Consider the following 26,732-nt stretch of genomic DNA (forward strand, 5'->3'; position numbering starts at 1 on the left):
GTGCCGCACTGCTATGTGCCATTAAAAATAATTGGAGGCAAATGTCTAGAGACCATGACGAGATCCTCATCGATGCTTATCAGCAAAATGCCCGTACGACAAGTAGTCCTCTCTGAACGTGACCGAACCGATGCCGTCAAACAAGAAACAATACAGATTAACAAGTCAACATTATCAATATATTTGTCGTAAAGATTCCTGTTAATGGAAACCATTTTACCAGAAAATTTACATTACATGACCAGCAAAGCTTCAAATCAATAAAATCCCTACCTATCAAACGATCACATGGCAGAAACTTTTGACATTCAAAGATTCAAACAAAGAAATCTTGCTTACAAAAAAACATTTGTTTTCATTGCCATCCAATCTTGTAAGAAAAAGGAACCACACCCAAGACTGATCTCATATCAAATCTGCCACATTCATTGGCATCTCATCGATTTGTGTGCTGTAGTACTGTTCTATGTCCCTCAGAATCCTGATGTCATCGTTGCGGACGAAGTTAATTGCAACACCCTGGAAACCATCAATACCCATATTTCAAAACAATTCAGGCATTAATTTGCTGAAAGTTATAAATTGTACAAGATAAAATGCCATAGTGAGTACGACAATATCATTCTTTTGAGCAAATTAAAACTCAGAATTTCTTCTTGAGGGGATGTATCGATCAAGGAAAAAAAGATTAGGAATTTTTTGAAATGTTCATTCGTTAAAATTAGTATTTGAGTCATAAATATAATTTAAAAAAATTTGGGTTATTAATGAATCCTACAACCATTTTATGTTAAATATCACTTCTTTTGATTGATGAAATGGGTAGTACACGTCATACAATTGTTAGTGATTACTAAACATCAAGAGGATAAATTACATGTATATCATACACAAAAATTACCAAATACATTAAAATGGTATAGAAGTTGAATATGAATAATTAACTCCGAGGATTAATTACATGTATATCATACCGCAATAATAACCAAATACATTAAAATGGTATAGAAGTGGAATATGAATAAATTTTGGTATAAGGCTTTGACATGATGATGATACATGAATGCGAATGTATATCTAATATGGTAACGAAATGGGCAATTAATGGAAAAAAAAAATGAGCAACTAATAATTCTTTCTTTTTTCCATTTTTTTTCCTTATTTGTTTGCCTTCAAAGTTTTTTAAGCTTGTCAAAAATCTAGGGAAGAAATGCAAAACATCAGATTTTCCAGGTTCACCTGGATTCTTCTCAAAATGTTTCAGAACATTTTGGAGATGCACATAAAATGACTGCCTCGATATAACAGAATCTAAAATGTTAAACTTGAACAACTTAAATAAGAGAAATTCCCCTTCAGGTGAGTGCACAAGTGTTACAAAGTGGGAGAGAAGTTGTGTTAAATATTAGGACACATTTTCAGATGAGAAATTAGAGGCTTAAACTAGGGCTGCAACTTGGGTGGGGCAAAACCTGAACCGGTTGAACCCAACCTTGGGTCAGGTCTGCGCATAAGAAAAATGCCCGACTCAAATCAGGTTGGGCGCGGGCATAGGTATCAGCCAACCCGATTTGCCCGAACCCGAACTTAATACGATTATAATTTAAAAATATTTCTTATCTTGGTTTCTTTTACACTCATAATTCATATTTCAATATATATGCTTTGTTTATCTATATATCAACACTAATTAAGGTGTGATTATTTTCATTAGATAAATAATTACTTTCTCATTAATGCTTTGTTTTAAGTGAAATTCTATGTTGTCATACAATGATTATATTACAACTTTAAATATTTTTGTTTTCTTGAAAATTACGATTATTAATAATAATAAATAATTATTTTAATTAATCTTATTACTTTTCTTCTCTCTTTAAATTTGCTTATAATTTTATGTATATATTATTTTGAAACACATTTTTAGGAAAAATAATTGTAAATTTTAAGTTCTTTTACATGCCACTTATCTTTATATAAACCCTTACCAATACTAAATTAGCTAGTAGTAACGAGGAATGACTTTACCCAACCAACCCGACTTTGCTAGGGTTCAGGTTGAGCATTTCATGCCCGACGACAGGTTGGGCAAGTGCGCAGGTTGGTGTTTGTCAAGTTTGGGTTGGGCGTGGGTTGATCCCCAACCCGCCCGAGTTGCAGCCCTAACTTAAACATGACATTAGAATAATTTAATATCCATTATTTATCACAGAGAGGAAGAAATACTTTTTAAGAAAGCACAATAACAGTGACTTAAATTCTTCACAATCAGAGAAAAATAATAATTACCTTGCGTCCAAAACGACCAGAGCGACCTATACGATGAATATAAAGCTCACGATTGTTTGGAAGGTCATAATTGATCACCAAAGACACCTGATAAAGTAGAATACAATATAACAATGGAAGACTAAGTAAGTTCAAATTGAGAACAAAAAAATTCTTGCCAAAAATATTTACTTTTGGTAAAATATGCTGCTGGCCCTGATTATGCAGTGGGTTTCAAAAGTTTGAAGGCCATTGGAAGGCTTTTGATAGAGTTAGCTTCCATCTTGATAGAATTTTGGGTTGATAAGGCTCTTTGTTTTGTCTCCTTTGTATCTAGGGAACTGCATTGTTTTTTATTTACTTTTTATTGTTTTTATTTTTATTTTTTATTTTAAATGAGTAAAAAATTTATTAATGAGGGAGATGGCCACAAAAAGTGAAATAACAACTACTAACTTTCTTTATATTGTAATTTATTTTTGTTTCTAATGAAACTTTTTAGTTAACAATCAAAATAACAGGAGAACGGAATAATTTGGCATATAATATTATCATTTGGTGAAGGTGTTAGGGAAGTTTTAGAAGAAAAGTTAAGGTATAATTTAAGGTGGCGTACAAAAAGTAAGTAAATGTGTGGAATCACCATTTAATGAAGGAATGTCACGATAGAAAACAAATGATCGTCAATATTATATCAAAACACCAAGCAGTGAAACAAAGAAACACAAGACTTGCCTGTTGAACATCGAGCCCCCTAGCCCACACATCTGTCGTGATCAGAACACGGGTTGTTCCCGACCTGAACTCTCCCATTATTGCATCTCGCTCCTTCTGAGGCATATCCCCATGCATTGCGGAGACTGTGAAGTTATAGCTCCGCATTTTCTCAGTTAGCCAATCCACCTGCCCAAAACAACAGAATTATAATGTACAACAACATATGGAATGCAAGTCAGATGGAAGTTAGAGAGACTAAAAGTTGGATCAAGTAGATTACAAGCTACCATAATTGATAGCTAAGAATTCAAACACTTTAAGCTTAGACTATCCCATCAGCGATTTCAGAAGAGTAAGTCTAGCCTTAAAAACTTAGCAAGATTTCAAATCTTACTAAGGTTCGTTGAGCTCACCTTGTGGCATCCAGAAATATGATCCGATGCCATAGGGATGTAGAGGAAAAAAAAATTCTATGAACTCTTAAAAAGAGAGTTGTCATTGTGTCACGGCCGTGTTCTTTCGAAGCGAGGTCGTGTGACGCTTGAGGTGATAACCCGCAAGCAAGCCTGTCAAAAATATCTCATACACACAAAATGTAACTAGCTACACAAGAGAACAGGGGCAATATAAGGCAAAACCCAGAGGCAACTTTATTGATATGGTATGTAATTACACACGTGTACTAGATCACGCGAGACGCCCTTCCTACAAAGAGTACGTTAAATCTTTCCTAGGTTTCCAGAAGGAAACATCAAAAGTAAAGGCCGGTCATACTCTTTCCTCTTTTATTACAGAAATGTCACTAAGCTAACAGATATGCCCTAACACGGAACTAATATGGCTTCATATGTGAGCCTTACATAGATTTACATGGGTGCTCACAAATGACTCCAGGGCAAGCTACACCTAATTTTAAGTGTCATCATGCATTGCCTTCATAGTCTCCCCCACCTATTCTGCAAACATCGCTGTAGCATTGTCCCTAAGAAATTCTTCAATCTTCTGCTTGAAAAGTAATAAGTTCTCTGAACTCTCCCAGGTAACTTCACATTCTGGCATGTTCTTCCACTTGACAAAGTACTCAACGTGCTTCTGCTTGCTTGAACTGCTACTGACTTGACACTCAGCAAGGACCATATCGACAACACACTCTAACTGAATTGCTGAATGAGAAGGTGTACGTGTTGGAATATTGTGTGCGGGATCTGCATGGAATGGCTTGAGACAACTGGTATGGAAGACAGGGTGAATGTTGTGTAACCAGTGCGGTAACTTCAACTTGTAAGAGACTTTGCCAACTCAAGAGAGGATGAGCATTGGACCTTCATAACGTTGTATTAGGCCTTTGTGTGCTCATTGAACTGGGTTGAACATTCTCAAGTGATCTATCTTAAGAAGAACTAAGTCACCAACTTTGAAAGGATTTGGTTGATGACTTTCATCAGCCCATTTCTTCATTCTCTTGGACGTGTTTTCAACGTAAGACTTGGCAATTTCATTGTTGTCTTGCCAAAGCTTAGCAAACCTGTACGCCCTTGGACACTGTCTTGATGGCCTAAAATAATAATGTGAGTTAGAAGTTGTTAGCCAGTTATAAGTTCAAAAGGACTCTTGTTGGAGGAAGAGCTCTTCTGAAGGTTGAAACAGAACTGCGCAACATCAAGAAGATTCGCCCAATCCTTAAGATTGGCATTGACAAAATACCTTAAATACTCCAACATAGCATTGAATCTCTTCGTTTGCCCATCTGTTTGAGTATGCCCACGGGTTGAAAAGTCAAACTGAGACCCAAGTAATCTAAACAATTCAATCCAAAACTTCCCTGTGAATCTTGAATCTCTATCACTGATAATGTTTTTGGGCACACCCCAATACTTGATGACATGCTTGAGAAATAAGTGAACGGCTTCTTCTATTGAGCAATGTGTTGACGCCGAGATAAACGTGGTGTATTTGGAGAAAAGATCCACAATTACTAGGCTGGAATCATACTCTGCAACTTTCAGCAAACCAGAGACAAAGTCCATAGAGACACTTTCCCAAGGCCTATGAGGAATTGGAAGAGGTTCCAACAACCCAATAGGTTTGTCCCACTCGATCTTGTCTTATTGGTAATGAAGCAGGTCCTTACATAATCTAACACATCATCTCGAATGTTCGACCAGTGGTATATCGTTCTAGGAGAGCTAATGTGCGGTGCCAACCTGGATGGCCAGCCCATGGAGTGTCGTGACACTCTCTCATTAGCTCTCACCTCAGCACGTCCGCCCGTGGAATATATAGGCAGCTCTTGGTAGTATATAACAACCCATCCCTAAGCCAGAAACGATGTGTTTTCCCCTTCTTCACCATATCGAGTATGGCATTTGCTTGAGGATCACTATTCAAACCATTCTGAATTCTCTGCTGTAAAGTGCTGGTGACTTGAGAAATATGACGTTGAAGGACTGCTAGCTCTACTTTGCGACTTAAGGCATCGGCCACGCTATTGATCTTCCCTGATTTATATTCCAAAGCCAAGTCAAACTCTACGAAGAACTCTCGTCAACGAGCCTGTTTTGGGGTCAACTTCTTTTGACTCAAAAAATGACTTACAACCACATTATCAGTCTTCACCTGAACTTGTAATCCCAGCAAATAATGTCTCCAAACTCTCAAGCAATGAATGACGGCTAACAACTCTTTCTCTTGGGCGGTATAATGTTTCTTGGCATCATTGAGCTTACGACTTTCATAAAAGAATGCCCATTTTGGGACATCACTCCACCAATAACAAAATCAAATGCATCAATCTGAACTTCAAACGGCTTGGTGATGTCTAGTAGAGTTAAAACAGGATCTTACATAACAACAAGCTTGAAGTCTTCAAACGTCTCATGGCACTGGTCCAACCAAGACCAAGTATGATCTTTCTTCAACAGGTCTGTGAGAGGGTGCAGCAGTTGGGAATACCCTTGGACGAAACGTCGATAGTAGTTCACAAGACCAAGGAATGACCAAGTTCTGTGACGGTTGAGGAGGTTTTCCATTCATTAATAGCACGCACTTTCTCTATATCCATCCGAATCTATCCACTGCCCACAGTATGGCCAAGAAACATGATCTGTTCTTGAGCAAATGAACACTTCTCTAGCTTGACATACAACTGATTGTCGTGAAGCACTTGGAGAACCTTGCGAAAATGTTGAACGTGCTCTTTAAGAATATAACTGTACACCATAATATCATCAAGATATACCACAACAAACTTGTCGAGGTACTGTCTGAAAAGATCGTTCATCAAGATGCAGAATGTTGCAGGTGCATTGGTTAGGATGAAGGGTATGACTAAGAACTCATAGGCACCATACCTAGTATAACAGATAGTTTTTGGCTCATCTCCCTCTGCAACCCGAACTTGATAGTAACCTGATCTTAAATCCAACTTCAAAAAGCACTTGGCTACCCCAAGTTGATCAAGTAAGTCAGCAACCAGTGGGATAGGATACTTGTTCTTAATGGTGACCTTGTTCAACGCTCGGTAATCAACACAAAGTCGCAATGATTCATCATGCTTCTTCTGGAACAAAACAGGCGCCCCATAAAGTGCCTTGGAAGGTTTGATAAACCCAGACTCCAAAAGTCCATCAAGTTGCTTGCGTAGCTCAACTAGTTCCGGAAGACTCATCCTATAAGGCCCCCTCGCAGGAGGCATGGTACCAGGTACTAGTTCAATCTGATGATCAATCGGCCTACGAGGCAATAAGGCCTTAGGAAGGTCATTCAGCATCACATCATCAAATTCTCTCAATACCTAGTTAACCGGAGTCGGAGTTGAACTATGGTCCTGATAATCAAGTTCAACTCATAGAGTAGCAATATAAGTTTGCTCCCCTTTCTTCAACTGAAGGGTTGAGATCATCTTTCCCTCTTCGTTCTCTGTGGTCACGAGAATGAAGCTTGGGCATTCACCTAGCATGCCTAGTGTGTTGGCGAATGGCATTGGAACGGCCCTGTTCTGTCGCAAGAAGTCCATCTCAATGATGACTCTGAATTGATCGAATGGAACTGCGAACAAGTCAAGCTTACCCCTCCATGTGCCTATCTTGATAGACACGGCCTTGGTCGACACTTAGATACGAGTGGCCTAGGAGTTAACAGCTTTCATGCGACTAGAATCTTTCTCAAGCCGAATATTGAGGCGCTTCACCTCTACAGGAGAAATGAAGCTGTGTGTAGCTCCTATATCAATTATTGTCTGTGTAGTCTTACCACCAATTTCGATGTCCACATACATGAGACCCTTCCGTTGATGGCTCTGAGTCTTAGAGGTCTGTTTGAGTGCATTCAGTAAATGCATAGCTCCCATGTAGGGATAATCGTCATTATCTCGCCCACTTGTACTCTCGTGACTAAGGTCCCTCTGGGAGAATAATAGTGCATTTAGTTTTGCTAGTTGTCGGTACTTGAATGTCTTGTGAGGACCACCATAAAAAATGCATTTAAGCTTGTTGCGATGATTGTTAGACACGGTACCTATATTCTTCGAAGGGGAGGAATGCCGCTAGGATCCTTGGCCAAAACTAGGTTTGCATCCTTCATTCTTACCTGTGGAAGACTCATGGGTGTGCTTATGCTGTAGGGAGTACCCTTCGAATAAAGGTGTAACTTCTTCTTGCCCCCATCCATGGGAGTATAATCAGTCAACTGCGGCAATAGGAGATGTAAGATCTTACACACATTGCCTTTGGAGTTATGTCTGAACCCAAGGCTTAAGCCTTTCTTAGAATGAAAACAGCTTGTCCTTCTTTGACATATCACAAATATCAAGCATCAAGACGGAAAACTACTTGACATAGTCATCCACTGTACCTGTCTGGCGGAGTTGCCTCAATTTTCTACGGGCAATGAACTCCACAATCTCTGGTAGAACTAATTTTTCAATTCCCGTTTGAGGTCATCACATGTATCGATGGAACATTAACCATTTTCCATCTCGGTGTACTTGATTCACCACCATAGTTTGGCATCACCTATAAGATACATGGAAGCTGTTGTGACCTTTACCTTTTCTGAATTCGGATGAATAGCACGAAAGTACTGCTCCATATCAAATAGGAAATTTTCAAGCTCTTTCACATCACAAGCACCACTAAAGGCGCATGGCTCAGGGACTTGCATGCGCAATGGAGGAGCTTCACCACCGATAGGCCGTTCATTACCAACGGCTCTAACCAGGAGACCTACCTTGGTAGTGAGCTTCGTGATCTATTCCTATAGGTCTACTAGGGATCCTCAAGTATCTTCCTCGAGGTCAATCAATCTAGCGTTGAGGGTCACGGATTTGTTATCCAACGTGTCCTGACGATCACCTAGTTGAGCAATACTATTAACGAGACCCGATAACTGGGCCATCTTATCTTCGAGTAGCTCTATACGTTTCTTGTTTGTACATGGGGGTAATTGAGTTGGAACGGGTTGGTCCGCGGTGTTTTTCTTTCCTCTTGCCATTGTTTGCGTGAACTAAATCGAACTGGGGAAAAGCTGGGTCCTAAAACCAACTTGTCTCTGACACCAACTATTATTGCCGTATTCTTTCAAAGTAAGGTAGTATGGCGCTTAGGGTGCTAATCTGCAAGCAAACTTGTCAAAAATATCTCACACACAAAAACGAAACTAGAACGGGGGCAAAACGAGACAAAACTCGAAGACAACTTTGTTGATATAGTATGCAATTATACGGAATAACGCGTTACAAAAGCAAATAAGGTGTGTTACAAGCAACTAATGATCTAATACACGTGGGACGCCACGTAGCTTGGGCAAGGGCTCAAAGTCAACGTGGGTGTAGGCCAAGGATTAGGATCAAAGACACCCCTTCTGCAAAGAGTACGCTAAGGATATGTTTGATTGCACATAGAAAATAAGGTAGAAAATCAATTTCCATAGAAAATGACATTTTTCATGTGTTTGATTGCATTTTTCCATAGAAATTGATTTTCCACCCCAATCAAAAAGTCTACCACAACATGGATTTTACTTTCCCACCCATATGGGTAGGAAAGTGAAATCAACCCATACTTTTCATCCCCAAAATATCTTCTTCCCCACTCATATCTTATTCTTCCCTACCACCCCCATAGCCACCATCACACTAACCTCGTCATCGTCGTCGTCGTCGTCGTCGTCGCCGTCGTTATCGCCGTCATCGCTATCGCCAGCCATCTTCTCTCTCTCTCTCTTTTCGTCTTCTTCTTCTTCTTCTCCTTCCCTTACATCCGTCATTGCCACCACCACCACCACGTTCTCCCCTCTTCTTTCTCACCTACCTCTGCCGCCACCACCACCACCACCACCACGTTCTCCCCTATTCTTCCTCACCTACCTTCGCCGCCACCACCACCACAACATTCTCCCCTCTTCTTCCTCACTTACCTCCGCCACCACCACCACAACGTCTTCCCTCCTCCCTCTTATTATTTTCCAAGCCTCTTCTTCTCCACCCCAAGCCTCTCCCTCTCCTCTCATCTTCTTTCTCCTCCTCATCCTCTCCTTCTTCTCCATCTTCCTCAGATATTTTTCCCATGATTTTATCCAAGTAAAATCAAACAATGAAATTTGATTTTCTGACCCTACCTATTTTCTACCATTATTTTTTCATGGATTTCAAATTCCATGGAAAGTCACTTTCCATGCAATCAAGCATACCCTAAGTCTTTCTTAGGTTTCCAGAAGGAAACATCAAAAGTAGAGGCCAGTCATACTCTTTCCTCTTTTATTACAAAAATGCCACTAAACTAACAAATATGCCCTGGAATGGGGCGGCTAATATGTTAGCATAGTGGCATTTCTGTAATAAAAGATGAAAAAGTATGACCGACCTCTACTTTTGATGTTTCTTTTTGAAAACCTAGGAAAGACTTAGCGCACTCTTTGTAAGAAGGGTGTCTTTGGTCTCAATTCTCGGCCTACACTCACGTTGACTTTGAGCCTTCGCTCAAGTTACGTGGCATCCCGCATGTACTAGATCACTAGTTGCTCATAATATACCTTATTTGCTTTTGTAACGTGTTACTCCGTGTAATTGCATACTATATCAACAAAGTTGCCTCTGGATTTTGCCTCGTGTTGCACCCGTTCTCTTGTATTGCTAGCTACGTTTTGTGTGTGAGATATTTTTGACAGGCTTGCTTGCGGATTAGCACTCCAAGCGCCACATGACCTCGCTTCGAAAGAACACGGCCGTGACACATTGGCACCCCAACTCTTACTTATTACACCCCAATTTCTTAATTTATTTATCACCCCAATTAAAGATTAAAACACTCTACAAAACAATTTCAAAAGTTGTTTACAATTACGACGACTCAAAAAAATTTCTAAACCCATAAAATAGAAATCTAGCCAAAAATAAACACGAGAGTTTCTATTCGCACCCCAACTTTTTCTTATTCTCAACCATTCATTTTTTTTCTTTATTTTTAGTTGGGGTGTAATAAGTAAAAGTTGGGGTGCCAATAGCAGCTCTCTAAAAGAAATTAAAAAAAAAACTTTAAAAAGTTATTTTTCACTGTTAAATTTTAATTTTAAATTTGGGAGTTCAGTAGCTATCCATTTTCAAAACCTTGGATCAAGCCCAAAAAAAATTTCATTATTATTTTTTTTTGGATGAGTTTTCCATGAAATATAGTGTTGCACTGCCACTTTTGTAATCCATTTGAGCTAGTAAGGAAAGTGTTTCTCATTTCGGATCTGTAAAAAAGTAACGAACATCACCATTGGCTTACATCAACATGGTTCCAACATAACAGATTGTTGGGTGCAAAGAGTTGGAAACTCACATTACATTAGAAACATTGAATTTTTCAGAAATTCTTCAGAATGTTTCCGTCTAGGACTGTTTTAATTTTTCTCCATACCAAAACATTACACTTAAACAAGATTTTAATCTTTGATGCTTACAACTTTATTCCCCTAATATAACATTATACCTCACTTATTTAAAACAATATAGGGATTTTATTACCTTTCGCTTTGTGTTACAGAAAATAACAGCTTGGGTGATGGTAAGGGTATCATATAGATCACACAAGGTATCAAACTTCCACTCTTCTCTTTCAACAGCAACAAAGAATTGTTTAATCCCCTGTCATCAGATAAAAATTAAAAAAAAAAGGATAAATAACTAAAATTACACACTGACATCTTTTTCCAAACCAATTCTGAAAGGCAAAACTGAGAAAAGCATGTGAATAATTACCTCCAAAGTCAGTTCATCACGCTTCACAAGGATCCTAACAGGATCCGTCATAAACTTGTTTGTAATTTCCAATATTTCATTGGGAAGGGTTGCAGAGATCAAGACAACCTGCATAACCATTCCATAAATTTCACAACAGCCACAGCCAACATCTGAATCACAAACATTATTTTGCAGCAGAAGACGAGTAAAGCTTGGTAACAGATACCCACATAGCAAGGCCATACATGTGTTAGGGATGATTCATTGCATAGTGGTCGTTAATCATTTGTGGCTAGTAATGCCCACATTATCATGTGACTGTGTATGAGAACCTCTATTTTTTCCAATAACTTTTGTTACCACACCAACTTTTACTAAGAGCACCCCAAGACGCATGCTAATTCCTTGGTGATTTCATATGAATTGGGGTGCTCTTAGCAAAAGTTGCTGTGGTAATAGAATCTCTCTTTTTTTAATGTTAAGGTGGAAGATATTTTATGATAATAAAATAACATGCAAGAAAAGAGGTTGAGAAGACTTAACCTAGGAAGGCCAAAGCAAAGATACAAAGAAAACGAAAAAAGAAGAGAAAAGAAGTATCTCCCCAATCAAAAGTTCACACCTGAACACAAACTGTTTTTAAGGCAAGTCCTATGATCTCCCATTTACAGTTTAAGGATGATACAATGTTTTTTGGATGACTCTGTTAATCAGATAAGATTCCTTAGGGGATTATTAGTTGTTTCGAGGAAAGATCAGGTTTAGCAATAAATTTAAGCACGAGCAAAATCTTTCAAGTAGGTTCATCTTCCACTATATCAGTGCTTGTGTGCCCTCTTGGGTGCCAAGAGGGTTCCTTCCCATCATCTTCCTCAGGACTTCCCAAGGTATTAAATTACAATTTCGATTTCCATTTCAGTCATCCTAGAAATAGAAATATTTTGACCAGTGTGGAAATCAATACAATTTTCAAGGAAATGGTGGAAATATTATGAAATGATGGAAATGTTGAGGAAATTTTCATGGAAGTGTAGAAAATGATAAAACAAACGTGAAAACACACTCATAAGTCATCAAACAACAATAAACAATCATATGAATTGCGGAAATGAAGATCAATGACATTTTGCTGCACGTTCACATAAGTATTAGTTTGAAACCTAAAACAACTATACGCCCCATGGAAATGAAATAAATTAATAATGATGTCACAATAAGTATAAATACTTTAATATGTAAATCACTTTCTTAAATGAACAAACTATTATGTACTTCATTCTCACATTATCGTAGAGTATAAAAAAATTACATTCTCGCATTATCATATATATTTTTTTATCTTTTAAATATGTATCAATAAGTTTCTAATATCTCTAACCCATTAGAACATGAATGATTATATGTGCATACTTACATGAATATTTCGGTCAAAATTTACTAGTCATTGAAATATTGCACTTTTATACCTAAAATTCAATTATTTCGATCAAAATTCACTATTCACCGAAATATTTCACGAAATGAATAGTGATTTCTATCGAAATATATACATAAAGAAACTGTCGGTTAAATTTCATGTTGGACCTTGTGGAAGTGGAAATATTTGGGTATATTTCGTGGAAATATGTTGAAATTTAATACTATGGGTCTTCCCCTTGGTGCAACTTATAGAAGTAGCTATTTTGGGACCCAGTTATTTATCGTATCAGGAGAAGAATTGGGATTTGAAATTGAAATATCTCTTAAACGGAGGGAACAGCAGTTAGGACCTTATCCGAGGCAGCCATTCGGAAGAAGAAGGCTACCTTGGAGACTTTGGACAGAACATGAGAGAAATTGGGAAATCAATAAGGCATTGATAAAAAAAAATATGATTGAAAACATCTCAACACAACTAATAAGACAAGCTAAGGAAAGACCTCCCAATCGTTAAATTCCTCCTGAAACAAAAAATCCCAAGATCTTCCATCTTCAACCCTCGCCAAAAAATCCTGAATTGGCAAGCTTTATCATTGGAAAAGCCGTGAACATGTAAACTCATGTGGGACACACAAACCAAACTTCCCAAAAACAAACCACAGTGTCACGCCCCAAAAACTCAACCCGAATCCTCATGATTCCCAAGTTGAATCCCGAGGCATGATATAAAACCCATATCATGATAATCAATTCATAAACGTAAACGGCAAATAATATAACTATATGTCATACCTGATTATTGCTCAACAGAACAGACACGTATCCTCTAACATCAGAAACACTTGACATATATACATAAAACAGTAATGACATACTATAGTGTTCATAATTACATAACCAAAAACGATAGCTAAAGACTTAAACCTAACTCTAGTTTAAGACTTATTACTAGTAATACCCATGCTCCACTCCTAGAAGCTTGGACTGATAATCTATAAGGCCCTGGCACTGAGCCTCCTCGGAAGGATCACCTAAACCAGGTGCGCCTGAAATTTGTGATGTCGTAGGGGTGAGTAACAGGGGAGTTACCCAATAGGGGAATCTTACAATTCTAAATAAAAGCATCCTATATGCAGTTTAAATATTCTAAGAATTCATAAATCATGCATATTTGATATTCAACACAATTAAAAATAATTGAACTCCGATGTCATAAAACTTAGTAGGAAATTAAAACACTTAAAAATCTGAAGAAAACAATTGTTCATAATATAACATCAAATAATAGAGTACTATAATAGAGAGTTGAGGGTCACGACTGATGTGAACATCTCAATCAAAATACGATTATTCCAATACTTCACCAGTGTGGAACCCCACCGTTAGTTCCTGATTCTATGGCCAGCCTCTGCCACAATTTGGGTAACTGTTTTCCGGCTCAGGTTGGCCGTTGACCAAGGCCTTAAGAAACGGGCCAATCAAGTAGGTCATTCTTTCTTGACTACTCTAGACTATTAATGATCATTAACTAGCCATCTTCATCTATGCCAATCTGGCGTGCATGTGATCCTCGATATTCTCTATCAATTATACAACTATCTACATCTTGTTCTCTATTAAAGATAGAAAAGAAACTCCCGGATTCCTGTTTGATGTTGTGTTCTTATGCATCCCATAATACATAAGAACTCAAACAACGCAACTGTTATCCTAGAATAACACGTCATTCCGGAAATATCACAACATGTTATTCTTTATAGTTTTCACAATCTCTTTAATAAATCACTAAAATACTACATATAAGTATTTATTTTCTTTTCAAAACGTAATGAAAAATAAAACATACACGTGTTTTAAATACCCAGTCCACTCTTAAATGTACAGTCTTATCTCTCTTTTCTTTTTTTCTTTCTTTCGTGTCTTACACGACCCTTAGTCGAAGCATTTCACTCATTCGTGTCTTACACAGTCTATGACTGAAGCATCACTTCATATTTTCTCTCCTTTTCGTGTCTTATACGGCATACGCCGAAGCATCTCACTAACTGGGTATTTTAAAAGCACGACATTTAATTGAGAACTCGTTCTCATATTTATTTTAATAAATTACTTTTCTACCCAACTTTTAATTAGAAACATTTCTTGGAAATCCATCACTAAAATGATTAAAGTAAACTGTCCACCAGTTTAACTTATTCAAAAATCATGTATGTTTATAAAAATGTGAACAAAATATGTATTGTGTCAAAAAAACAGCAACTTATATAGTTGCTGTATTTTCTTTTCTTTTTGACAAGTACAAATACGTAAAATACGTATAAGTACTTATCAAATACGTATAAATTAACAAATATTTTTGAGCATGAAACTAAAGTAAACATAGTAATATATTATATAAAAACAGCAACAACTTTTATAGTTGCTGTATTTTATATTTAATACGTATAAACCGTATAACGTACGTATAAAGCAACCATTTTTTTTTATATTCTATCCAACAATCATGGTGTCAATTTAATACAAAAATAGCAATTTTCATAGTTGCTGTATTTTGTTTTTAATATATATAATTACGTATAAAACATGTATAAATCAATACAAACAACAACATGTAATAATTCTTTTTAAACAAAATAACAAATACTAGCATGCTTTAAAATTATAAAAACAATAATATAAATATGTATAAAGAATATGCATGTTGTAAAAAATTGACAAAACAACTTTAACTTTAAAATTTCTAAATCAAAATTGTTTTAAAAACAAAAAAACAAAATTCAATTTTTATAACTATAAAATCAGCAATATACATATATATATACATACATATATTTTACTAAAACCATTATAAATAGTTGTAAGGGCCTACCTTATTTCTTTTCCTGTCCCTTCTCTTTTCTTCTTTCTCTCTCTTCTTTCTTTCTTTCTCTTCCTTCTTTTCTTCTTACTTTTCCTCTTCTTTTTTGTGTAAAGAAAATGAAACAACAACTAAAAAATCAGCTAATATCTTTATTTGATATTTTTAAAAAAATATCTAGATATTTTAAATATCTAGATATTACAAAATTCTAATTCTTTTAGAATTTCTTAAAAATATCTTAGTCAATTTGACTTAGTCAAAGTTGTTTGACTAGTCAGCAATAATTGACTTGACTTGACTTGAGTCAACCATAGTTGACTTGACTTGAGTCAACCTTAGTTGACTTAGTCAACATTTTTTTTTTTTTTTAAACATTACACATAGTGTCTTGCCCAATTTTGAAGGACACTCTTTTTCTGAACTATAACATGTAATGCCCTTCCATGCAAACAAACCTAGGAGTGGCAATGGGTCAAGTTGTGTTGAGGTAAAGGAATTATGAAAATTTACCCAACCCAAACCCGACCCATTTAATAATCAAGTCAAAAACTTAAACCTGAACTCGACACATTTATTAAATTGCTAACTTGACCTAACCCATGTAACCCATTCAATAAAATTCTAATTTTAAGTGGAAAAAATAAGTTTCATTTCCACAATAACAACAAAAAAATTCTAAAGTTCTTAGAATTTTTTCATCTAGATCCCTATGGCATTGAATCATGTTTTTGGATACCACAAGATATTGCAGTCAAGAAACTTTCCTTACTACCTCAGTGAGGGAAGTGTGTTCCTTTCCCAAACTAAAAGTTTAACCTTTAATTATTTGAAAATTATCTTAGAATACCCTCTATATTTTATAAAAATTGAAAGAAAAAAAAATGTAGTATGAAAAAGTTCTACGAAATCCTAGTAAAAAATGGGTAATTTTAAAAACCCTTGAACAATGGTTGATATTTGAAATACCTCCTTATGTTTCATGATTTAAATGACATGTTAATGACATAATAATTAAACGTGTCAAAAAGGGTTACATGGGTTGACATCCCTAACCTAAACACGACCAATTTAATAATTGTGTTAGACGGGTCAACATTATTATGACCAAAACCCACTAATTTCGTGTCATTTTCAAGTCGGGTTCGTGGGCATGTTATGATTGCAACCCCTAAACAAACATATAAGAAATTTTGACTCTTACACTTTCCGGCCAAAAATAACTACAATCATGTTTTTCTTGACTAATCAATCTCCCCGAATCATTTTCATCAATACAAAATCTCTCATCATTAGCCAAGCATAGCAATGATCACAAACTAAGGATTGTGAACCCCTCACTTCAAATTTTCTTGGGAAAACATATCTACTTTCAATCAACTAGGTGAAACATGTGAGACTTGTCCTTGTCATTCTACAAGAAATCGAGAATTAGCTCATATTCCAAGAAATTCCGATCACACCTCTCTTGAAAAAGAGCAATGAATAAGGATGTGGTCAGCCAATGAATTTGACTTTCACAACCATTATTTTCATTCTCTCTTCAAAAGACAAACCCTCGGTTTGTTCTTTAAGTACAAACTACAACATTATCCAGAGGCTTACTTTTTTAAGATCCACCGTACAAAACACCTGTTTTTTCAAGAATTACAGTTTCTCTTCATGGGCTTTGAATTTACGTCGAAAATATACCTAGCAATAACATTAAAAGACAAATAGTTCCACCATTCACCAATCATTTCCCTAAAATTGGGATGCTTAACCACATCTTTCCAAAATGAAATGGGACAGGAATATTTGAGAATTTACCAGCTTCCAAGACATCCACTGCAGTTTCAGATTTGGTGACATCGACAAAAATGCTTCCATATCTTTATAACAAATTGATGTATTAAAAGTAAGGTTTTAACAAATTATTAAGATTTGAGATTTTTTGTAATGTTTAAAAAAAAAAAAAAAAAAATGTTGACCAAGTCAACTAAAGTTGACTCAAGTCAAGTCAACTAATGTTGACTCAAGTCAAGTCAATTATTGTTGACTAGTCAAACAACTTTGACTAAGTCAAATTGACTAAGATATTTTTAAGAAATTCTAAAAGAATTAGAATTTTTGTAATATCTAGATATTTAAAATATCTAGATATTTTTTTTTTGAAAATATCAAATAAAGATATTAGCTGATTTTTTAGTTTGTTGTTTCATTTTTACACAAAGAAAGAAGAGAAAAGTAAGAAGAAAGAAAGAAGAAAAAGAAAAGAAGGAAAAGAAAAGAGAGAGAAATAAAGAAAAAGGTAGGCCCTTGCAACTATTTATAATAGTTTTAGTAAAAATATATATGTATAATGCTGATTTTATAGTTGTAAAAATTGGATTTGTTTTGTTTTTAAAAATAATTTTGATTTAGAAATTTTAAAGTTAAAATTGTTTTGTAAATTTTTTAACAACATGCATATTATTTATACATATTTATATTAGTGTTTTTATGATTTTAAAGCATGCTAGTATTTGGTATTTTGTTTAAAAGGAATTCTTACATGTTTGTAATTGATTTATACATGTTTTATACGTAAATATACATGCTAAAAACAAAATACGGCAACTATGAAAGTTGCTGTTATTTTTGTATTAAATTGACACCATGATTGTTGGATAGAATATAAAAAAAAATGGTTGCTTTATACGTACGTTATACGTGTTTATACGTACGTTATACGTATTTATACGTATTAAATATAAAATACAGCAACTATAAAAGTTGCTGTTTTTATATAATATATTACTATGTTTACTTTAGTTTCATGCTCAAAAATATTTGTTAATTTATACGTATTTTATAAGTACTTAATACGTATTTTATACGTATTTTGTACTTGTCAAAAAGAAAATATAGCAACTATATAAGTTGCTGTTTTTTTTACACAATACATATTTTGTTCACATTTTTATAAACATACATGATTTTTGAATAAGTTAAACTGGTGGACAGTTTACTTTAATCATTTTAGTGATGGATTTCCAAGAAATGTTTCTAATTAAAAGTTGGGTAGAAAAGTAATTTATTAAAATAAATATGAGAACGAGTTCTCAATTGAATGTCGTGCTTTTAAAATACCCAGTTAGTGAGATGCTTCGGCGTATGCCGTATAAGACACGAAAAGGAGAGAAAATATGAAGTGATGCTTCAGTCATAGACTGTGTAAGACACGAATGAGTGAAATACTTTGACTAAGGGTCGTGTAAGACACGAAAGAAAGAAAAAGAAAAGAGAGATAAGACTGTACATTTAAGAGTGGACTGGGTATTTAAAACACGTGTATGTTTTATTTTTCATTACGTTTTGAAAAGAAAATAAATACTTACATGTAATATTTTAGTGATTTATTAAAGAGATTGTGAAAACCTATAAAGAATAACATGTGATATTTCCGGAATGACGTGTTATTCTAGGATAACAGTTGCGTTGTTTGAGTTCTTATGTATTATGGGATGCATAAGAACACAACATCACAACAGGAATCCGGGAGTTTCTTTTCTATCTTTAATAGAGAACAAGATGTAGATAGTTGTATAATTGATAGAGAATATCGAGGATCACATGCACGCCAGATTGGCATAGATGAAGATGGCTAGTTAATGATCATTAATAGTCTAGAGTAGTCAAGAAAGAATGACCTACTTGATTTGGCCCGTTTCTTAAGGCCTTGGTCAACAGCCAACCTGAGCCGGAAAACAGTTACCCAAATTATGACAGAGGCTGGCCATAGAATCAGGAACTAACGGTGGGGTTCCACACTGGTGAAGTATTGGAATAATCGTATTTTGACTGAGATGTTCACATCAGTCGTGACCCTCAACTCTCTATTATAGTACTCTATTATTTGATGTTATATTATGAACAATTGTTTTCTTCAGATTTTTAAGTGTTTTAATTTCCTACTAAGTTTTATGACATCGGTGTTCAATATTTTTAATTGTGTTGAATATCAAATATGCATGATTTATGAATTCTTAGAATGTTTAAACTGCATATAGGATGCTGTTATTTAGAATTGTAAGATTCCCCTATTGGGTAACTCCCCTGTTACTCACCCCTACGACATCACAAATTTCAGGCGCACCTGGTTTAGGTGATCCTTCCGAGGAGGCTCAGTGTCAGGGCCTTATAGATGATCAGTCCAAGCTTCCAGGAGTGGAGCATGGGTATTACTAGTAATAAGTCTTAAACTAGAGTTAGGTTTAAGTCTTTAGCTATCGTTTTTTTTGTTATGTAATTATGAACACCATAGTATGACATTACTGTTTTATGTATATATGTCAAGTGTTTCTTATGTTTGAGGATACGTGTCTGTTCTGTTGAGCAATGATCAGGTATGACATATAGTTATATTATTTGTCATTTAAGTTTATGTATTGATTATCATGACATGGGTTTTATATCATGCCTCGGAATTCAACTTGGGAATCATGGGGATTCGGGTTGAGTTTTTGGGGCGTGACATTTTTGGCCAGTAACCTTTATCGTTTTGAGACCGTGTATGGATTGCTAGTTAATTGTGGAAGAGTAGGATTTTTACAATGGAAGAGGTCCCAAACATTCACATGATCACTCAATTGGTTGTGAGGTAGGCCCCTTTTTCGACGTCTTATCTTGGTTTGCCTCTAGGAGCGCTAACATAAATAAAACCATTTGGGATTCTGTGCTATAAAGAATTAGTAGGAGACTGAGATCCTGGAAGACAAGGTACTTGTCCAAAGGTAGTTAAGTTACATTGATTAAAAGCACTCTTGCTAGTGACCATGTCTATTTCTTATCCATGTTCTCGATGCCTAGGTGTGTTGAAACAAAACTAGACAAGCTTTTTAGGGATTTCATTTGGCATGATGAGAGGAAGCAGAAGCACCTTATAAGTTGGAAGCGTATTTGCCTACTAAAGAAGCAAGGGTGCTAGGGTTTAAGAACATGGAAGTTAATGAATTTCGCTCGTTTGGGAAAGTGGTTGTGGTGTTTTGCCAACCAGCCTTCTAGTGGCATATCATTTTAGTAAAATATGGAGAGTCTAAGTTGGTTGGTAAAGTGGGTGGAGACATGCTTCTTTTGGATATGGAGTGTAGAAAGGAGTTTCAAAGGCAATTCTAGAGTTCCATAATAGAATTGGGTTCAAGGTTGCCAAAGGAAATTGAGTTTGTTTTGGGAAAGACGGGTAGTGTGGACCGTCACCTCTAAAAGATCAATTTCCAAGTCATTTATCTCTTTCAATGAAGAAGTCATTGTCGGTTGAAGAAGTCATTGTTTGATCGGGCTAATGACATTTAATGATTGGGAGATTGAGACATTTCCAGATTTTCTACCACCCATTATCCTTTCTTGCTTTTTCCCTTAAGAGGAGGATTCATGGAGATCGAAGCTAGTCATGATGGGTTCTTTGCTAGGTCATTCTATCTTTATTTATCCCATCCATCATCAAGTTTCTTCCCAGCTTTGGCAATTTGGGGCCAAAAGTCCCCTCAGAGATCTTTTTTCATTTGGATGATGGTTTGGAAGAGGATCCTTATGATGGATCTATGCTCCATGCGTGAAAAGGATGGCGAATCGGCGAATCATATTTTTCATCCATTGCAGAACAGTCAGGGCTATTTGGTTTCATGTCCTGTCATTATTTCAGATTGCGGCTTGTTTTCCCTATTCGTTGAGGTATATGTTTGACAAATAGTCCAACCTAGAGGTAGCATTCCCCGAGGGAAGGGAATTGACGTGTTTTCATGGGGTTCGTTTCCACTTCAGGATATTATTATTATTATTATTATTGAAATTCTTAAGTCTCCTACCATGTTGGTAAAAAATCTTCAAAAACTTTAGGGCGGTGCTCTTTGAAGATCTTGTGGGAGATGGGATTGGGTTTGCAACATAAGATATGAGCTGTGAGTTTATTTTGATATTTTTAGAGTGCTGTAAGCCGTAAGGCTGTTTTGTGCTTCCTTTGTGGCTATGCTTGGTCATCCCCACACCATTTAAAATCTATTTTAATTATCAAAATATAAATAGGACTTCTATAAGATTTTGGTTTACATGAATAAAACATATGCAACAAAAAACTTTCAAAATTATGCAGCCTAATAGGTTCCCACATGGATACCTAATACCTAAAGCTTCCAAGCGAAAAAAAACAAAAATCCCAACGAAACATCTATAGTAAAAGACTATACCTAGAACTAGCTAATCATCCACCAAGTTAGAGGCAAACATTACAGTGGATTACCTGAAGCTCTGGTGGAAGATATCTATAAACATCATAAATTTGATCCTTGAACCCTCTACTTAGCATCTCATCAGATTCGTCCTGTCACAACATCACAGATATGGAAAATCAACACATCTCTATCAACTCAAAATAAAAAATCTACAAAACCTTACAAAGAAAACAAAGAATGAAAAATGTGAACTTACAAGGACTAATAATTTTATTGCTCTTGTGCGTAATGTTCTTCTTTTAATCATGTCACAGACTCTGCCAGGGGTTCCAGAAACTACATGAACTCCATTTTCTAGTTTTCTTATATCATCACCTACACTTTTGCCTCCAACACATGCATGGGCTTGTATATTTATGAAATCACCAACGGCCAAAATTACTTTCTCAGTCTGTGAAGCAAGCTCTCTAGTAGGTGACAAGATCAATGCTTGGACCCTGTAAACAGACAATATTCCAAAATTATAATGAGCAAGCTGTAGGTCTGTATATACTTCAACTTATAAGTGCAAGGAAGTGTAATTGGGGCTTAAAATGGGTCGGGTTTGGCCAGATCTGAGTATATCAATATCCAAATTTTTTGTCTAAATCTGACTCAGACCCTATTAGCTAAGGGAAATGTTAAGCACCAAACATTTTGGCAAAACATTTTTCAAAACATGGGTTAGAAGTTTTGGAATGGGCTGATTTTTGGTGAGGATGATCTCTACGGTGAGGAGATCATCATCACCAAAAATCAGCCCATTCCAAAACTTCTAACCCCATCAAAAATGGTTTACAAAAAATGGATGGTCCACGATTTTTCAACTTGTAAACATGGGGCTAGAAGTTTTGGAATGGGCTGATTTTTGGTGAGGATGATCTCCTCACCGTAGAGATAATCCTCACCAAAAATCAGCCCATTCCAAAACTTCTAACCCATGTAGGACAAAAATGGTTGGCTAAAATGTTGGCCCAAATGTTTGGTGCTGAACGGGACCCATTAGCTAAAACCATATCGAACCATTTTACTTTCACTAAATCCGGATCCGGATCTGACCCAACCGAATTACTTGATTCAGGTGGGATACTTTTGGACTATTCAACATTTTTTTGCTATATTTCTTTTCTAATTGCTACACTATTCTATTTTACCATTATAATTATTTTATTTCAAAAGAATTCATGTTATATTAAAGTGGTAGAAAAAATATAATTTTCATAGCGATATATCATTCAGATCTAGGCGGATATTAGGATGGACCAGTATCCAACCCAGATCCAACTCAAATCAAGGGACATCAACCCATTTTTTATTCGGGTCTACTCCAAGGGTCCAAAGTCGCTAAATTCGGATTCGGATTCGGATCACTCAGATTTCGGATAAAATCTGACCATTTTTATGCCCTAGCCCCTAAGCGCAATGTAATACAAGACTTAAAATATCCCTACAAGTTTTATGAAGGTACATGTGTTGTGGCATACGTAAAGTAGGGTGGAGTTCACCATTTGATGCTTCCCACAGGTCCTACTAAAATTTCTCCCAAACATAATGCAGTTCTGAGACCCACATGGATTATGCAAAAAGTTAAAGTTGAAATTGTTAAGGGTCCAATTCTAATTAAATTTTATGTTACCTTGATTCTTCAAAAAATGGTATCATAAACATATCAGATACTTCGATTTTAAGTGTAAATGTTGTGCCCATTTGACATCCTATGTGCAACCTTTCTTTCATTTATGTATCACCGATAAATATTAGACCCCCTATACAAAACAAAGGCCCCTCTCTCTTGGTGCAGGAAATCTTGCTCTCTTGAGAAATTCCAAGCATTAGATCCCCATGGTCAAGCCATGCTTGGTGCCTTGTTTTAAAACATCCCATACCCATCTGAGGTCAAAGTATCGATATTTAACCTAAATAGAGGACATGTTTCAAACTCTAGGTACTTCATCAATACTGAAGATCATAAGTTTAAAGATCTGAAACAGACTATCATGACTATACACTCGAACCCAACTAAATAGCACTACCGAACAACCAATTTAACTCTAAACAACTGCTCAACACAAAATAAAGCACATAAAAACCAGAGCTCACAATTTGTCCCGCATTAAAACCAGAGTTCACATGTTGCACAAACCAAGGGAACAAACGAAAAAAAAAAAACAACCTAAAGTTTGCATTTCATTACATAATTCCTGGGTACTCTAGCACCAGAAAGATGCATCAGTAATTCATACACTAACATAAGAGAGACTATATTGCCACTCAAACTTTTGCTAATAACACCCCAATTCATAGGTAAATCACCAAAGAATTAGCACACATATTGGGGTGGCATTAGCAAAAGTAGGTGTGGCAGTAGAAGTTCTCTAACATAAACAACTTAATTAAACAAGAAGTACTAATTTTGAAAGGTCACAAACCTCAATTCAAGGGTTTTAGAAGTCATTGTTAAAAACCTAAATAAACTTTGCAAAAAAAAAATGGCAAAACGAAGAAATAAAGAAAAGTGGGGAGGTTTGGGACATACTCCCTGCTGGAGGTATCAACCATCTGGCAAACACTGAGAGCTATCATGGAAGTCTTCCCTGTACCAGACTGGGCTTGTGCAATGACATCCCTACCCTTAATGATCGGCAATACTGCCCTCTGCTGTATAGCTGAGGGCTTCTCAAAGCCATAAGCATAGATTCCACGGAGTAGATCATCACGGATCCCCATCTGATCAAAGGTTGTTATAGCTTCCACGCCAGCACTCGTCTCAAACACCAAATTATCATCATCGGCACCTGGGCCAGGGCCGTTTCGGCGACCATTTCGATTTGCAGGCACCACAGAGGTGGTAGCAGTAGCCATAGCTGAAGAGATCCCCCAGACAAAAAAGAGAGAAATCACAAGTGGATTATGAGTAGCCTTGTTCCAGGATAACTCGAGAAAATGCTGTCAATGTAAAATTTAAAATTCAATATCACAAATCAAAATTAAACTGTAATGTTTAGAATTATAAGAATGTCGATACTCTATTTAGTATGTTCTACTACTTTTTCATTTGACATGAGATAGCAGCTCTGATCATCCCAAACAATGAATCTGCCATATAATTTGAATGTTTGAATATTATGATAGTGTTGCAACACCCACCATAAACATTGGGAGGCAAAAGCATTTTAAAATAAAATAAAATTTCTAAACTGAAATAATAAAAAGCTCTTCAAATAATATTGGTAGATTTCACTGAAACAATAAAGATTCCATTTTATTACCAGTAAGTGGCAGTGTGTGATGCATTACTAGTGGGGATTTCTCTGTTATAAGGTGAATAATGGTTAGGGCTTAAAATAGACTTTAAAGTAGGACTAAAGTTTATGTAAGGCAAGAACCTGATAAGTTTTAATGGTTTTAAAGGATATGTTAGGATGTGTGTTATGAGTGTTGAGTTTAGTCCCACATCGGACACAAATTGCCTTGTCACTCTCCTTATAAGTTCTTGGGCCTCTCCACTCATTGCCAATTGATTTTGAGTTGGATCCCCAAATTTATCATGGTATCAGAGCGGGCCTTTCTCTTCTCCAAGTCACCCAGTTCATATCTCCACGTGCTTTGGCCTAGTCCGGCCCACACGTATGGGGGTGTGTTGAGTTTAGTCCCACATCGGACACAAATTGCCTTGTCCCTCTCCTTATAAGCTCCTGGAACTCTCCACCATTGCCAATTGGTTTTGAGTTGGACCCCAAATTTATCGATGGGGTGGCAGATTTTTACACCAATAACAAACCTAATGGAACCCTCCCCATCTGGGCTTCAGATTGCAATGTACTGTAAAGGAAACACTACAAGGGCAGTTTTTTTTAGGGGTATAAAAGGCTAAAATAAGTTCTTGTTTCCTACTTTCGATAGCAACTGGACATGAATGATATTTTAGGGTTAGATGGAACCATTTTAGTAGGCCCAATTACATATAGATGAAGATGATTTTGGAGTATTTGAAGGTTTGACTAACAGGTAAAGTGCAAGGATGTATAGGCCTTTTTTTGCAAGCATTTAATTGTATTGACGAACCGTAGAAGTATCGGGGATGGAAGAGATCTAAGCATACTCATGAACAAGCATCTCCCATCTGAAAACAAAATCCTCAATAAGCACCCCTTAAAGTCCTAGTGCAACTATGCCTATTGGAACACGAGGCCCTTCATGGAGGGAGGACATGGCTTTAAAGTCTGCCTCCACCCTCCAAACACCCAGTTGTTTCTTTTTTTCCAATTAGCCCACAACATCGCTAAATCACTAAGGTGGGAAGGAAATAAAGGAGAAGCACTTAAGAGGGATAATTTTAGGGTGTGCCTCCATCCTCCAAATAGCCTTGTTGTTTCTTTCCTTCAAATTAGCCCACAGCAACACTAAATCACTAAGATGGCGAAGAAATAAAGAAGAAGCACTTAAGAGGCGTAACGGCATAAAAGTCCAATAGGAAAAAACCCTTGCAGAATATTACCTACCAATCAATATGTGAAAAGTGGAGTGAAAATGAAAAGCATTTGAACCTTCATAGAGTTGAGTGTATGTTTTTCCTCCACTCTAGAGTGTCTCACACCCTAGTTAAGTCTTGTGACCCTCTCATCTTCATAGTTCTCCCACTCTCCAAAAAATCGATCTTTTGGAGTAGTTGGTTGGTTAACATGGTATCAAAGCGCTACATTTGTATAGGTCACAGGTTCGATTCTTTCCACCCTTGTGGGTGAGGGGGAGTGTTGAGTGTATTTTTTCTCCACTCTCGGGTGTGTCATACCCCAGTTAAACCTCGTGACCCTCTCATATTCGTAGTTCTCCTCTCCAACAGATCGGTCTTTTGGAGTAGTTGATTGGTTAACACATAGAAGCTGGAGACAGCTTCTGAAGATCCACCCAACAATCTAGAACCACCTGACCAAGATACGCAGACAACATTATCCATCCACCTATTTGAAATATTGAAATTGTTGCTTCCCAACATTTGATGTCTCATATGAGAGAGAGAGAG

At 36.3% G+C, this 26,732-nt stretch overlaps 1 protein-coding gene across 2 annotated transcripts in view; it reads right to left on the reverse strand.

Annotated features, from left to right (window-relative positions):
- Positions 1-157: 157 nt before the first annotated feature.
- The window catches only part of LOC147388136 (eukaryotic initiation factor 4A-3-like), a 32,615-nt gene continuing 6,040 nt past the window's right edge, over positions 158-26,732 (reverse strand). Inside the window, exons 2-9 of one of the 2 annotated variants that reach the window (XM_086421347.1) lie at positions 24,246-24,573; positions 21,927-22,167; positions 21,739-21,819; positions 11,225-11,332; positions 10,991-11,110; positions 3,004-3,171; positions 2,290-2,376; positions 158-519 (exon numbers count right to left, since the gene is read on the reverse strand). In XM_086421347.1, coding sequence (XP_086277473.1) covers positions 406-519; positions 2,290-2,376; positions 3,004-3,171; positions 10,991-11,110; positions 11,225-11,332; positions 21,739-21,819; positions 21,927-22,167; positions 24,246-24,571 — 1,245 coding nt within the window. In that variant the 5' untranslated portion in view covers positions 24,572-24,573 and the 3' untranslated portion in view covers positions 158-405. Of the gene's footprint in view, positions 520-2,289; positions 2,377-3,003; positions 3,172-10,990; positions 11,111-11,224; positions 11,333-21,738; positions 21,820-21,926; positions 22,168-24,245; positions 24,656-26,732 lie in introns of both variants that reach the window. The other variant, XM_086421346.1, reaches the window with a different exon arrangement.

The sequence above is a fragment of the Akebia trifoliata genome, chromosome 13 (genome assembly GCF_017979445.1).
Source record: "Akebia trifoliata isolate Shusen 1 chromosome 13, ASM1797944v1, whole genome shotgun sequence".
Taxonomy (NCBI): Eukaryota; Viridiplantae; Streptophyta; class Magnoliopsida; order Ranunculales; family Lardizabalaceae; genus Akebia; species Akebia trifoliata.